General features: G+C 43.4%; 1 protein-coding gene across 5 annotated transcripts in view; it reads left to right on the top strand.

Moving 5' to 3' along the window:
* Positions 1–13,136, top strand: part of PARVG (parvin gamma) — a 40,854-nt gene that overhangs the window by 23,606 nt on the left and 4,112 nt on the right. For all 5 annotated transcript variants that reach the window (XM_019544322.1, XM_019544319.1, XM_019544321.1 and 2 more), the window contains 4 exons: positions 1,620–1,681; positions 1,779–1,847; positions 4,123–4,224; positions 10,917–10,989. In XM_019544322.1, coding sequence (XP_019399867.1) covers positions 1,620–1,681; positions 1,779–1,847; positions 4,123–4,224; positions 10,917–10,989 — 306 coding nt within the window. The remainder of the gene's footprint in view (positions 1–1,619; positions 1,682–1,778; positions 1,848–4,122; positions 4,225–10,916; positions 10,990–13,136) is intronic.

The raw sequence follows: 13,136 nt of genomic DNA, 5'->3' as shown, positions 1-13,136 counted from the left end.
CCTGGACCTATATATGCAGCTCCAACCAAGCCTCACAGATGACACGCACACAAATGATGTTTCCTCACACTACAACCGGTGCTCCTATGTCTCACAGGGACTCTCCCTCCCTCCCTGGAGCAGGAAGTCATTGTGCTCTCCCTTGCTGTAATTTTGGACCCACACTCAGCCTCCTCTCAGCTGAGGATTTACCAGAATCAGGATTCACCCCTAGCTTCCTGGCTGAGCCCCCTATTCGGCCTTAGCCCCAGCTATGGTCTCAGGCATCTGAAAACATACCTTGGCCTACTCCCCACACAGGGGGTTCCTGCTATGCCCACTCTAGGGCCTCTATACCACCCCCCCACCCTGGGGTCTTCTCATCATCCTCACACTCAACTACCCACGGGGCTGGCCTTTGCGCTGCCCTTCAGGCTTACTCCCAATTTGGCCCTTCAGGTCTACTCCCATTCAACCCTACTCTGTGTGGAGCCACCTACATCCCTGCCCTCTCAGGGCCTTCACAATTGCCCTCTCTCTCCAGGGATAGTTATATGGACCTGACGAGGGGCCTCTGGGAACTTCCTCTCCTGCAGGTTCAGGTGGCTGCAGCCATGCCTGGCCCCACTCCTCTTCTGGGGTCTTCCACCCCCTAGGGCTCAGGTGGCCATAGCTGTGCCTGGCCCTTGTACCCACTGAATTGTGGGGGCTGGGGTTAAGGTCCCCCAACCTGCCTTTTCACTGGGGTGGAAACTGGCCTAGCATTTCTTGGGGGCTCCCACACCACCAGGAGCCCCACCAGGCCACCCATCCATGGCAGAATGCAGTTTTAGGTCATGTCCAGAACTAGGAGCCTCCTAGCCATCTCCATAAGCTCTTGCCCTTACCTCTATGTGTTCCTGCTGCAGCTCAGCCAAGCAATATTTGTGCTGCAAACCCAGAAATGATGCAGTGAAGTCAGCTTGGGGGCTCCTCTCACTACAGCTTTAAAGCACAATGGAGAATGAGACCTTGACATTGATGGTGAGGAGGTCTTCTCAAGGCCTTATTTCTAGGTTTGGCATGGATGGGCATGGCCACACTGCTTGGTGAAGCTCTCAAGAGTTTTACAGAAACAGTATAGACATACCTGCTGGTCTTTTTGTACTGTAAAATTGATTAATCTTCATCTACAGGCAGATATTTTTAACGCTCAAGTTGGGGCCATTCTCTCCCCTCAGTTTTTGTAGGAAGTCTCATTGATGGCAATCAAAATTTGAGGTAGGGAAGAGCCCAGTGATGTAGAGTTTTCTTCGCTGATTTTTTTTTTTTTTTGGTCACACTTGTTCATGGGTATGAAGCTCAGAAGAACCATAAAAACCACAGAATTTCCTTCACCTTTCCTACTGCCTCAGGCTGGTGACAGACAAATCACAACAGCCTATGCATTTTAAAATTAGGGGAGATGACTAAAACAAACTACTTTTTTGACATAAGATTCCAAGCACAGAGAAGTGAAGATCCATCTTCTCTACTGAATGCAGAGGCAAGGTGCTTTTTCCTTTTAGTAGCGTGAAGCAACTGCTTCAACCTCCCTTAACCACTCAACTGGTAGCTATTCCAAATAATCTCTAATAACGTTTGTGAAATATTTTGCCTAGATACTGATGCTTTTGATGAATTATTCACCCATGCTCCTGACAAATTGGAAGCTGTAAAGGAGGTAACTTGTATTTTAAATGGACGCTCGCATTTACACTGTAAGATATAATTTATGACTTCACTGACATTTTTTTTCTCTCTTCCCTTTCCTTCTTTAGGTATTTTTGCAATTTGTCAACAAGCATGTTGGAAAATTAGGATTAAATGTGAAGGATTTTGAAAATCAGGTAACGTACTTTTTGCTGTATGTTAACTTGTCTGTCAGTTATGTTAGTATTTCCCTTCACCTCCAAAATTCCTGTATTTTTAACCTTGCCAAAAAATACATAAAATTATTCCTAGCCTGAGGTAAAGCATATCAAACTTCAGTCTTGTAGCATTTTTTACAGCCCATATGCTAAGCAATTGAAAACGAGTGTATGGTATTGAATACAGTACACTTGTTTCAGGGATACAGGGTCTGCTTTTCAAAGTTGTTTGAACCCCTGCAGCTTCTATTGACTTACTTTGGAAATGACAGGCATCTTTCTATGTGTTCCTTGGGGGAGGAGGGTGCTTTAATTACAGCAGCTCTTCGGAGCCACTCTAATTAAAGTGCCTGCAGCATCTTGTGTATTCAGCATCCCATGCTTCAAAATGGTGGCAGAGGTGCTTTAACTAAAGCTCAGTGAAAAAGCATTAGTCAAAGTACCCTTGCTGCCATTTTGAAGCCTGGGGCTCCTGAATACATGTGACACTGAGGCTGCTGAAGCATCCTAATTAGCAGGCTTCAGAAGATTCAGTTAACTCTGACGCATTCTAATTCTGATTAGCAGGCATTGGGCACATGTATAGGTGCCCAATAAGCCTATTGTCAATAGTGACTAGGGATTTAGGGGTGCCCTACTTGAGATGTGGTAAGGAGGTTTATATCTTATAGAGGGTTGATCAACCGTAATCTGAAAATCAGGCTTCTTTAAAGTACCTGAGGTTGAGCCCCCACAATTTAACCTATCCAAAACTACTAGCCATTTATTCAATTCTAGGCCACGGTTTTTAGAAATTCATATGTGAGAAGTTTACATTACACTATCAGTGTGGATGGGTCCAGTGTGCTTGTGTCAGTGAAAAGAGATGGAATTGTAGCTGTGCCTCCTTTACCCCATTTCCTTTGGTGTGACTAGCTATGTTGGGTGCACATAGAAGGAACAGGCTTGTGCTCTCTGGAGTACAGAATTGATACACTGAGATAAATTAAGGGGATTCATTTATCCCCTTAAATTGGGGGGATTTCTTGTGTTGTTTGTTTTTCTTCCTCTGTATGCACATGCAAAGATTTTAGAGCAGTGTAGGCCACAACTAGCATTTTGTTTATTTAATTAAACACACTGATGTGATGATAATTCCAGTGATTTGTGCTGATGGCTGAAGACTGAAGCATAAGCCATTATAATTCTGTTGACTTTTCCTGATGGGGATGAGTTATAGGAATGGAAGTTCTGGAAGGATTACTGTCAAGTAAAAATAAGGGCTCTAATACTGTATAAATAAGGGCTCTGAGAACTAAATTATGATATTTTTAATTACTAATCTATATTAGTGTTTTTCTATAGAATAGCATTTACCTTATTTATCAAATACGAGGCAAGGTTTTTTTCTTCCACTCAGTATGGCGGGGGGGAAAAGGCCTTTGTCTTGGATCTGAGTACAAGCATGGGGAGGGGAAGGGGAAGGACAAGCAGCAGCTGCAGCTCCAACTCCACCCCTAGGCTCAGAGTCCGAGTTCGAGCCATAGCCCCTGCTTCCCCCGCTGTAGCTTCTGCTCCTCCCACCACCTCTTGTCACCACCAACCCACTCCTGTCTCTGCCTCACTGCCACATACCATCCATCTTGGCTCTAGCTTCAGTCTGTTCTGGCACAGGGCACACAGCACATGCTGGCTCTGCTGTCTACCCAACCAGGTAGAAATAGTTGCATCAGCAGTGGCTCTTGCCCCAGTCCTGGCCTCGGCTCTGGCTTTAGCTCTGAATCCAACGGAGCAGTGGCAGAGGAGCAGGCAATGCAGGAGACAGACAGCAGGTTGGGCCAACTGGGAGGTGGGGCAGGTGGCAGCTGGGGTAGCCAGTTGGGATGCAGGTGGAGTAGGTGGCAGCCAGGGTAGCCAATAGGGGATGCAGACACAGGGGTGGGAACCCACATGGGGGGGAAGTGATGGAGTGGCAGGGTTCAGGTCACCTGATGCCCCTACCACCTGTTCCCTCACTTCCTGCCCCACTGCTGCTGGTTGCCCCACTGTGGTGTTAGTGGGGGGGGGACAAATTTAAGATGACCCTCCAATAATTAGATTCTATTCATAGAAAAATTATAACATTTATAAATTTTCTGTGTATAGAGTCTCATTATTGGGGGTTGTCTTAAATTTGAAGTTGTCTTGGACTCAGGTATATACAGTATCTTTTAATTCAGGAACTGTTAAAGGCCAGTTTAATATAACATACATCTTTATGTATTATTTATTATAGTTTGCAGATGGTGTCATCTTACTCTTGTTAATTGGACAACTTCAAGGTTTTTTCTTGAATTTAAGGGATTTCTTCCTAAACCCAAGTTCTGAAACAGAAATGGTAGGTTATTTTTATGTACTTAACCTGCAAACACCTTATGCACTTGCTTCTTTATGCTAGTGAAGAGAATAATTGAAAATACTGGTTCTACTGATGTGTATATAATGTTATACATGCTTAGAAATGTTTTCTGGATAGCAGGCTTGTCAACAAACAGGAGATTCATGCTATATAAATTGCTTTGAAAGCTGACAGAGAGACCCTTCTTAAAGGCTGTACTGAAACCAGCTATGACCACAAAATGCAAGCTATTGTAAGATTAACAGGGCAAATACAAAGATGTGTCCTGTGTGAATATGAAAGCAATGTTAGATTGACAGCCCTAGAAACTGAATCTCTCACTTACTCACAGAACTGACACAATAGTGCTGAGCCTATACAAAGCCTATTGCATCTTCCAGAGCTGTGCTATAGATATGAGCTGAAATCATATCCCTGTCTGCACTAAGTGAACCGGTTAGCCAAGCTGAGAACCCTGGTCTGGGATAGATGATGTGTTTACATTGAGTGTAAACCAAAAATGGACACATAGCATAAACATCTATACCAGTGTAACTTACTCAAGTCCAGTGGGAGAAAATGGGTAAAATTGTGCTGGTTTGTTACCCCAGTGTAGGTGCCATCTGTACAAGCATGCAGCACACGCTCTCCTGCCTTCTGTGATAGCTCCTCTCATGAGCATCTTTCCTGAAATATCTGCTTTTTATTAGATGTGTACCAATACATTGGTCTGATATTGGATTGGCAACAATATGAAGACAATAGAGTGTATTGGAAATTGGCCTGAGGTGGCCAGTAATTTGGCTGATAAATGCCCCATGCATGTGTGCAGCTGCAATGCAGCATGTAGGCAGCAAGGAAAGGGACAGGGGTGGAAGGCAGATCAAGGTGGTGAGGGAGGGAGTGGGGCTGGGGTAGGGGCTGGTGCAGGCACTGCCCAGCTGAGGCAGGTTGGGCATGGGATGGAGCTGTGGTTCATCTGGGGGTGCAAGCTCAGGTTGCTGTGTACACCTCAGGAGGGCATGGGTACGTGTGCCCCTGGATCAGTGTGGGGCACGGGCAGGGTGGGCTGCAGCAGTGGGCTGGGGCTCACTGTGGACTGGGACTCAGTGCTGTGCCAGGCTCTTCCCAGCACATAGCAGGTGAGTAGTTGGGTTGGGGCTGCACTCAAGGCAGGTGGTGGCAGTGCTGGGAGGAGTTGGGGGGGCTACAGCAAATTTTGGGGTGGTTGCAGCCCCACCACAATCCCTCTCCCAATGCTGCCACCACCTACCCCGAGCAGCACAGCCTGGCTCAGCCTCCCACCAGGAAGAGCCTGGCACAGCCCTGGCCCCAGTCCACAGCTGCAGCCCCCCCCGCCTTGCCCCATGCAGACCTGTGCAGACGCATGCCCCCCACCATGCCCTCCCAGGGTGTGCACAGTGTTGGGAGCCACCCCCTACTCCCTGCATATCAGCCACAGCTCCATCCTGCACGTGCCCTGCTCTGACTGGGCAGCACTTGTTGGGACAAGTCCCACTCCTCCCTCACCACAGGAGCCTTGATTTGCCCTCCCACACCCCTTCCCCCCTCCCTCCCCTCCCACAAGCAGCTCATCTTGGGGTTGCAGGGACTGGGGGAAGGTGACTTCTGCTGCTGCGTGCACTCCGAGGCAAGCATGGGGTGGGTGTACCCCTGGGACCTGTGTGCAGGGCGAGGGCAGGCTGCTGCTGCAGGCTTGCCCCAAGTGTCAAACTTAGTTGCTACGGTACTAATTCCAGTGCAGTGTTCACTGGTGTACAATGCTGCTGAATTGCCCGTTACTATTAGTTTGTTGGTTGGTGGGTTTTGTATGTGGAAGTCTTCCCACTGTAAACTAAACTGAGGTTGTTAAACTATTTCATATGAGCCTCTGAATAGTTCTGACATTGGGTCACTTCTGACTCAGGCTATATTCAAGCCAGGTACCTAAAAATAAGCATCAATTAATTTTATGCATACAGCAAAGGAAGCCTCTTTTGGCTACAGCTTAAAAGTAAGGTTTTCCCAAAAAAGATCCATTTCCACACTGCAAATATAACCACTCTTTGCTTTCCCCCAGGATTGCATATTTATAATGAAAATGTCCAAAAGATTATTACAACAGAAGAAATACTCACGAACAACCTTTTGACCCAAACATCTCTAAATGAATTTGCATTTATTGAATTTTTTTGTCCAAATTTTCTCAATGAAAAATAGCTTTTTGAGAAATTGGGGGGGGGGAAATGTACCACTTGTTAGATCTTCTGATGCTTTGACAAATATTCAAAACAAACCATTTTCTTTCAAATTAGTTCAAACACAGCTTTTTAATTTGAATGAAATTGATAATCCCCCCAATTCAATATTCTCCTCCTCCTGTGAAAATTGTTCATCCAGTTCTATTCAGTCAGAAATTAAACATTTTAATTTCAAATAATTTAATTAAAAAATGAGTGCCTCATGAAAACAACTGAACAAATGAATATTTTTTTATTCAAAATATTTTAAAAGATTTTTTTAAATTGTCCCTTTTAATTAATAACATCACACAAATATTATGTAAGAGGCTTCTTCCCCCACTTTACAGTGATAAATCATATAGTAATTGAGTGGCAGAGTTAGAATTAGAACCCAGAAATATTGCCTCTTATTTCTAGCCTCGGACCATTGTAGCTTACTAGGGTAGTAAGAGTTCTTTTTATCATTGTGTGATTTTTAATATCATTTCATGTACAAGAAATGAAAGAGTAAATAATGCTTTGACTAACAATTCAAAAGTAAGCCTAGTAGATCACTTAGCCCGAGATCAGCATTATTGAAATGAAATTTCTTTAGAGGGTGAGACTGATTCTACTACCATACCATATGTCTAAAGAAATTTCATTTCAATAATGTTGATCTCAGGCTAAGTGATCTACTCAAAACAGTGTGGGACAGCTCCATCTAGGGCTGCGCTGCGCCACAGGGTTGTCAGCCTGTTGACATGAAGGGGTCTGTCAACTAAGATCCCTCATGAAGCCAGCATTAGGCCAGGGAGCCTGCCACATGTTCATTTTAAGGCATGATTTGACATATTTTGTGGAATAATTTGGTGACTTGTTTCCCAATTTTGTCATGTCATTAATTGCCTGAACATATGGCCAGGTCACTTCTTAAGACACAGTTAACTGGTCAATCTTGTCTTAAGTGTAATGGTTGCCAGGGTCCTCAGGAACTGGGTGAGAAGGGAAGAAAACATCTTCCTCTTTACTTGGTGATTTCACTAAGTAATCTTTTTTTTTTTTTTTTTTTTAATTCATTCTAGTTTAAGCAGTTTGTAGCTTTACAATTCTCTAGCTCTCTAATCCTTTAATGTTTGCTATCTGATTGGTGAACACTTCAAATCTAGGTTTAGACTGTTTTTTCTGCTTCTAATCACAAAACCAGGTGGCAACCCAAAGGTGTTGCATCTGTCTGGAATGAAATACAACTCTTGCTTGGCTTATATAGAGTGTCATTTCAGCATGAATTATAGAGAGATAATAAGGAACATTATGTCAGTGCTGTACAATGTACCTCCTGAAGGACAGATTGATCAGTAGCCAGTGAAATGAATGAGGAAGCAAGGAGTTGTTAAAAGGTGTGGGTGTCACTCCTGGCTTCTGCTGTTTTCCAAGGATAATTTTTTGAGGCCTTTGCTTTTTGTACTATAGGCCTCCTATACACGGATATCAAAGCTGCTTCAATGCGCTGTAATTGCAGCATGTCAGAGCAGATTCCAGCACCACTTGTATTAGTGTCTCTGCCCTGAAAAATGGTGGTGGAGGTATGTTAACTAAAGCTTGTTCGATGAACTTTAATTAAAGTGCCCAATGCCATTTTCCAGCACAGGGATGCTGATACATGTGATGCTCCAGTTGCTTCAATTAGAGAGACTCTGGGAGTCGCTCCAATTAAAGTGCCCCCACCCCTGCCTCCCAGAGCATTTTATTTAAAGGAATAGGATCTTTTAATGTAAAAATGTAAATACCCAACCTACATTACAATGATTCAAAGTTGGGAGTAGAATCTGGGTTTTAGATCTAACTAATCAAAAATCTACTGTTCTGTTGGGTTTTTTTTTTTAATGCCAATAGATAAATGCATGCTCCCACATAGTTGTTCTGATGGAAAGAGATGGCTAACCAAGAGGGGAGTACATGGGAACTGTAAATGCTTGATTCCCAGTTATGCATTTAATCTCTTACAGATAACATGAGGTAGCATCAACAATATAATACTTAATACTGTCTAGACACTTTTAAGGCCAAAAATTTCAAACCTTTATGATTTTACACAGAAAATGAGAAACTTTACTGCAAACTATATTTTCTTAGAATTACCCCATATATGTTACCAATATATTAAATTGGGGCAGGCAGGGGAAGACACAACTAGAAAAAAATACTTTGTTAGCCATACATTTAGCATATTTTCAGAGGCTTCTAAATGAAAGATTCCTATTAAATAAAACATTTCTTCTTCTTTCTCTAATCAGCAAGGGAGGGAGCTCCTTGTGATGACTGTAGGTGTTGTAGGGCTTGCTGCCACTGCCCTTAGCTCGCTTTCCTACAGGCGGTGACAGGGTGGACCTTGGCTTTGGATTACCTGGTTTGCCAGGAAGTCTATCGTATGTTTTCTCACCTGCCATGACTTTGATGTTATTATATTGCTAGGAGGCAATGCCCGAGGTGATCCTACCAGTCTCAATCCCTGTTTCCTTCTGTGGGGCTCCAAAACCTCCCCTTTACCCCACCCTAGCCTCTCCAGATGACACTTGTAGTTCTCTGCTGCTAGATCATAATATTGCCTGTCAGCCTATTATTCCGCACTTAGCCACCAGGGTGACTGTCAACTTTCCTGTCTGTTATTGCCGGCTGCTTTTTTTTCTCCTGACCTCCCGTGCCCAGCATATAAGGCAACTCGGGGCTTTTGTTTGCTCTTTCTCACTCCTTCACACTCCTCATCTCACAAATACACATAAGAAAACCTAATTAAATGCATTGCTTATCATTAAACTGCTGTCAAAAGCAGCATGTACTCAGTAATGGAAACTGACTATGAATTTGATTAAATGTAGCCAACGCTGAGCATGACTTTAAAACACATGGCCCATGTGCTGACGGGAACCTACCACAAGAATAGGTTGGTACAAGCCATCTGAATAAGATACATGGTAGTGTCCATTAGCACAGTCCACCTCAGTGCTGAATCTTTTTTTCAAGTCAAGGTGAGCTACTACAATGAATACATTTTTTACTTCCCCCTTTGCTCCCACAGTTGATCTGTGTCTTTCTTTCCCATGTCCAATGATTCCTGTTTCTACATTAGCTTTAAATGCCTGGCAAACAATATCAAATAGCCCCCAAAGAATTCACCGAGAATCCCTCTATTGCCTCCTCTCTCCAGCTGTTGTATACAATTAGTGTGGCCCTGCCCTCCGAGGTGAAGCCAGACCAGGTTGTCTTGTGCCTCATCTGCATACAAAATTATAGAGGATCCCAGGACTTGTGACAGGAACACCCAGTCATGAGTGGGGAGTTAATTAGCACGTGGATCCTTTTGTAGGGGAGGGGGATATCTGGGGAACACACATGCTGAGCTGTGCGTCACCATGGCCCAACCCAATGAACTATATGGTAAAACGTAACCCTTTTGGCTGGACTAGTATCATGCATATTTGTATTATATAAAAGTAGATGCCAAAGTGTTACTTAAAAGTATGTTCATGGAGTGTTAAAACCTGCACAGTTTCAAAAACACTGAAATACGTTAATTCTGGATTAACTAAATCTATGGGTACTTTATGCAAATTACTACAGCTGTGTTTATTTCAAAGTTTGTTTGTTTTTTTTAATTTACTCCTCATTTTCTTATGCTCAGGGAAAGCAGGGTCTGACAAAGGTGGGAGGAAGGAGCTGCAAGGGAAAGAAGTTGGAGGGGGGGAGCAGAGGGTAAAGGGGCTACCTAATCCCCCAGATTTATTTCTCCTGCTGTAGTAGTGGGAAGGGGGAAAATTCCAGACAAACCTCCAATAATTAGATTCTATACCTGGAACATTTATATCAAATTTATAATTTTTCCATATAGAGTCTCATTATTGGGGGTAATCTTATAATTGGGGTCATCTTTTATATTTGAGTAAATAAGGTCATTTCTTACTGGAAACTTGGTTTTACTTTTTTCATTTGGTAAAAGAGACAGCAGGCATGCCATCAGAACCAAAAACAGCATGAAAAAATATTTGAGAACCAATCCCAACTATCATTTCAATTATTTAAGACGGTGATTCTCAACCAGGGTAGCATGGCACCATAGGTTGCCTTAAGATCTTTTTAAAGATGCTGCAGGGTGCCATGAAATGTTAGCACAGTTAGGTGTGCAGACCTGATTCTCGAGGTAAATTCAGATATTTCAAATAAGAATCCATTGTACAGCACTGAAAAGTTTCTGACCTGTTGTGGTCTTCCTGAGTTCTTTGCAACAAATGAATTGCTCTATTATATTTCTACAGTCAAAAATGAGTGAAAACTAAAAATGGGCATTTTGTAAGGGGTGCCTTAAGTCCAAAAAGGTTCAGAAATACTGATTTAAGAACTGAAGTGCTCCCTGTATACCTGTAGTTAAAGTTGTTTTTCTGTTCCATTGATCTCACCTTTCCCTATCAACAGCTTCACAATGTTAACCTTGTTGTGGACTTGCTGACAGATGAAGGAGTTCTAAATGTTCCCCTCAACCCTGAAGGTGAGTGATAACAAAGATCTTGTTCTGGAAGAGAAATGGTAGTTCATTAAATCAATTGCAAAAGCTTCTTCAACACGATGCCCATGCACTATACAATATTTCCTTTTCTGCACATTGCCTCACTTGCAGTTGATATTAAGAATGTCACATTTAGTTTAACTTTCTTCCTGTCTACACTAGCAACAGTTCTACTGATGTAATACCTCCTGGTTAGTAAGCTGCCAGTTTTTAAAACCAGACTGAAATGATCTAAAATACATTAGTCATTGTTGAAATTACATTTAGGAATAGAGCCAGGTGGGAAACAATTTTTCTGTCTCTCAAAAAGATTTGATATTTGAATTTGCTGTCTGTGTGTGCATGTTCTGTGTTGGGCTAATAACCTTCTAAATGCCTTGGGGGTTTCATGAAGAATCAGGGAGAGACCCACCCTGAAACAGCCAAAAGGTCAATGAGTGGTGCAGTCATGTGGGCTGTGGACCATGCTTGATTCAGAGCTGAGATACTGCAATCAGTTTCCCATGGCTCTGGTGCTCTAATCTCCAGTATTGGATATTCTCAACTGGTCTCTCTTCCTGTCATTTTGACTGGTATATTTGTTCCCTGAAGGGTCCAGTTTGGAAAAAAATCAATGTTTTTTGATGAAAAAACATGTAAAAATTCCAACCACATTTACTTGGTAATAAGAGGATCTGTTGTGGGGCCCTATTTCCAGAATCATGACATAAAAGTATTCATAGATTTTTAAAGCCAGGAGAGACTATGAAGGTAATCCTTCTTGACATCTTGCATAATATGGACCATCTAATTTTAGCTAATCATATCAGAATAAAGTACAATAACTAGTTGATGAACTGGAGCATGCCTATTAGAAAGACATCAGGTCTTCATTTAAAGATGTAAAGTTTTTGGTATTTCATGTTTTCCCTCAGTACACAGTTCCAGAGTTTAAAAAAATGACATTTTTCTAGTTGGATGGTTCATTCACAGATAGTCATTGTGTGTGTGTGTGGGGGGGGGCATGCATGCCCAAATGAAAATACAGACAAGCATGTACACATCTGTCACATGAGGGTCTTCCATTTGTAAATGCATTTGTTGGGAAGTCCTGGTCAAAAATGGATGTAGAAGAATGTAACAGGAAACCCTAGCCCTGTTACCAGAAAGTAGGCCGGGCCCTCTAGAGCCAGAACTTTCTGGGCACAGCCTGCTGGCAGAGTAGGAGTTAAAACCTGAGCCTTACCAGCTGGTCAGGTAACCAGAAGGTGGAAGGCCAGAACTATCAAAACCCTGGGCTGAGCTAAAGTGGCAGAAGGTGAACTCCTGATGACTCCCAGAGAAGCTGTGGCAGCCCCACAAGAAGGAGCATAGGGAAGCAGAAGCACAAAGCCATGGAAAACATGAGCTGGCATACTGCCTTCCTTAATTTCATTTTTTTTTTTGGTTATTGCCCATGGACTTACTGTTTGTGTTTGGCTAGTAACCGGGTGGTTTGTGGTCGAGGCTGTAGGAGAGGAGGAGGCCTCGTTAGTGCCTTGGGGCACAGTCATAAAAGGCCAAAAGGCCTGGTGCCCTAGTAGGTGTAGCCATATAGGGCCGGTGGCCCAGAGCTGGCTGCAGGACTTTGAAACCAGGTCCCAGTGGGTGGATCTTGGCTAGTAGCCTGAGCTATAAAAAAAAAAAGGGGCCAAGCCTGAGGAGGCAGAAGACCCAACAGCTTGGCACCCAGGGACACAGCGTGAAAGGGGGACAGAAGGCCTGTTGCCATAGTGAGCACAAAAGGAGGGCCATGGGCCCAGAGAGTATTAAGGAGCTAGAGCCTCGGAGTCGAACCCTACCTTGTGGATTTAGGTTGACAGGTCTAGCTAGAGAAAGATGGGGTGGGGGAAAGTCCATGGTGGCTGAGAACCCTAACATAGAAGTACAACAGGCAGTCTCCTGCTTGTAAAAATATCTAAGCAATATTAACATCAAGATGTGGAGGATGAATAAAGATGGGTTACAAGACAAAATACAGGAGTGAAGTATTAAGCCATTTCAAGGGTGCCCCTCATAGGTCACTAGAATGCTGCTGGGGAGGGCAACCTGTGTGGCGGGTGCAGGGATCCCACCTAGGTAAAACAGCTGGGTATTCGTATCCCACCGCT

The sequence above is a fragment of the Crocodylus porosus genome, unplaced genomic scaffold (assembly GCF_001723895.1).
Source record: "Crocodylus porosus isolate Cpor-Errol unplaced genomic scaffold, CroPor_comp1, whole genome shotgun sequence".
Classification (NCBI taxonomy): domain Eukaryota; kingdom Metazoa; phylum Chordata; order Crocodylia; family Crocodylidae; genus Crocodylus; species Crocodylus porosus.
The sequence above is the reverse complement of the archived record's forward strand: the minus strand, read 5'-3'. Positions and strand labels throughout refer to the sequence as shown.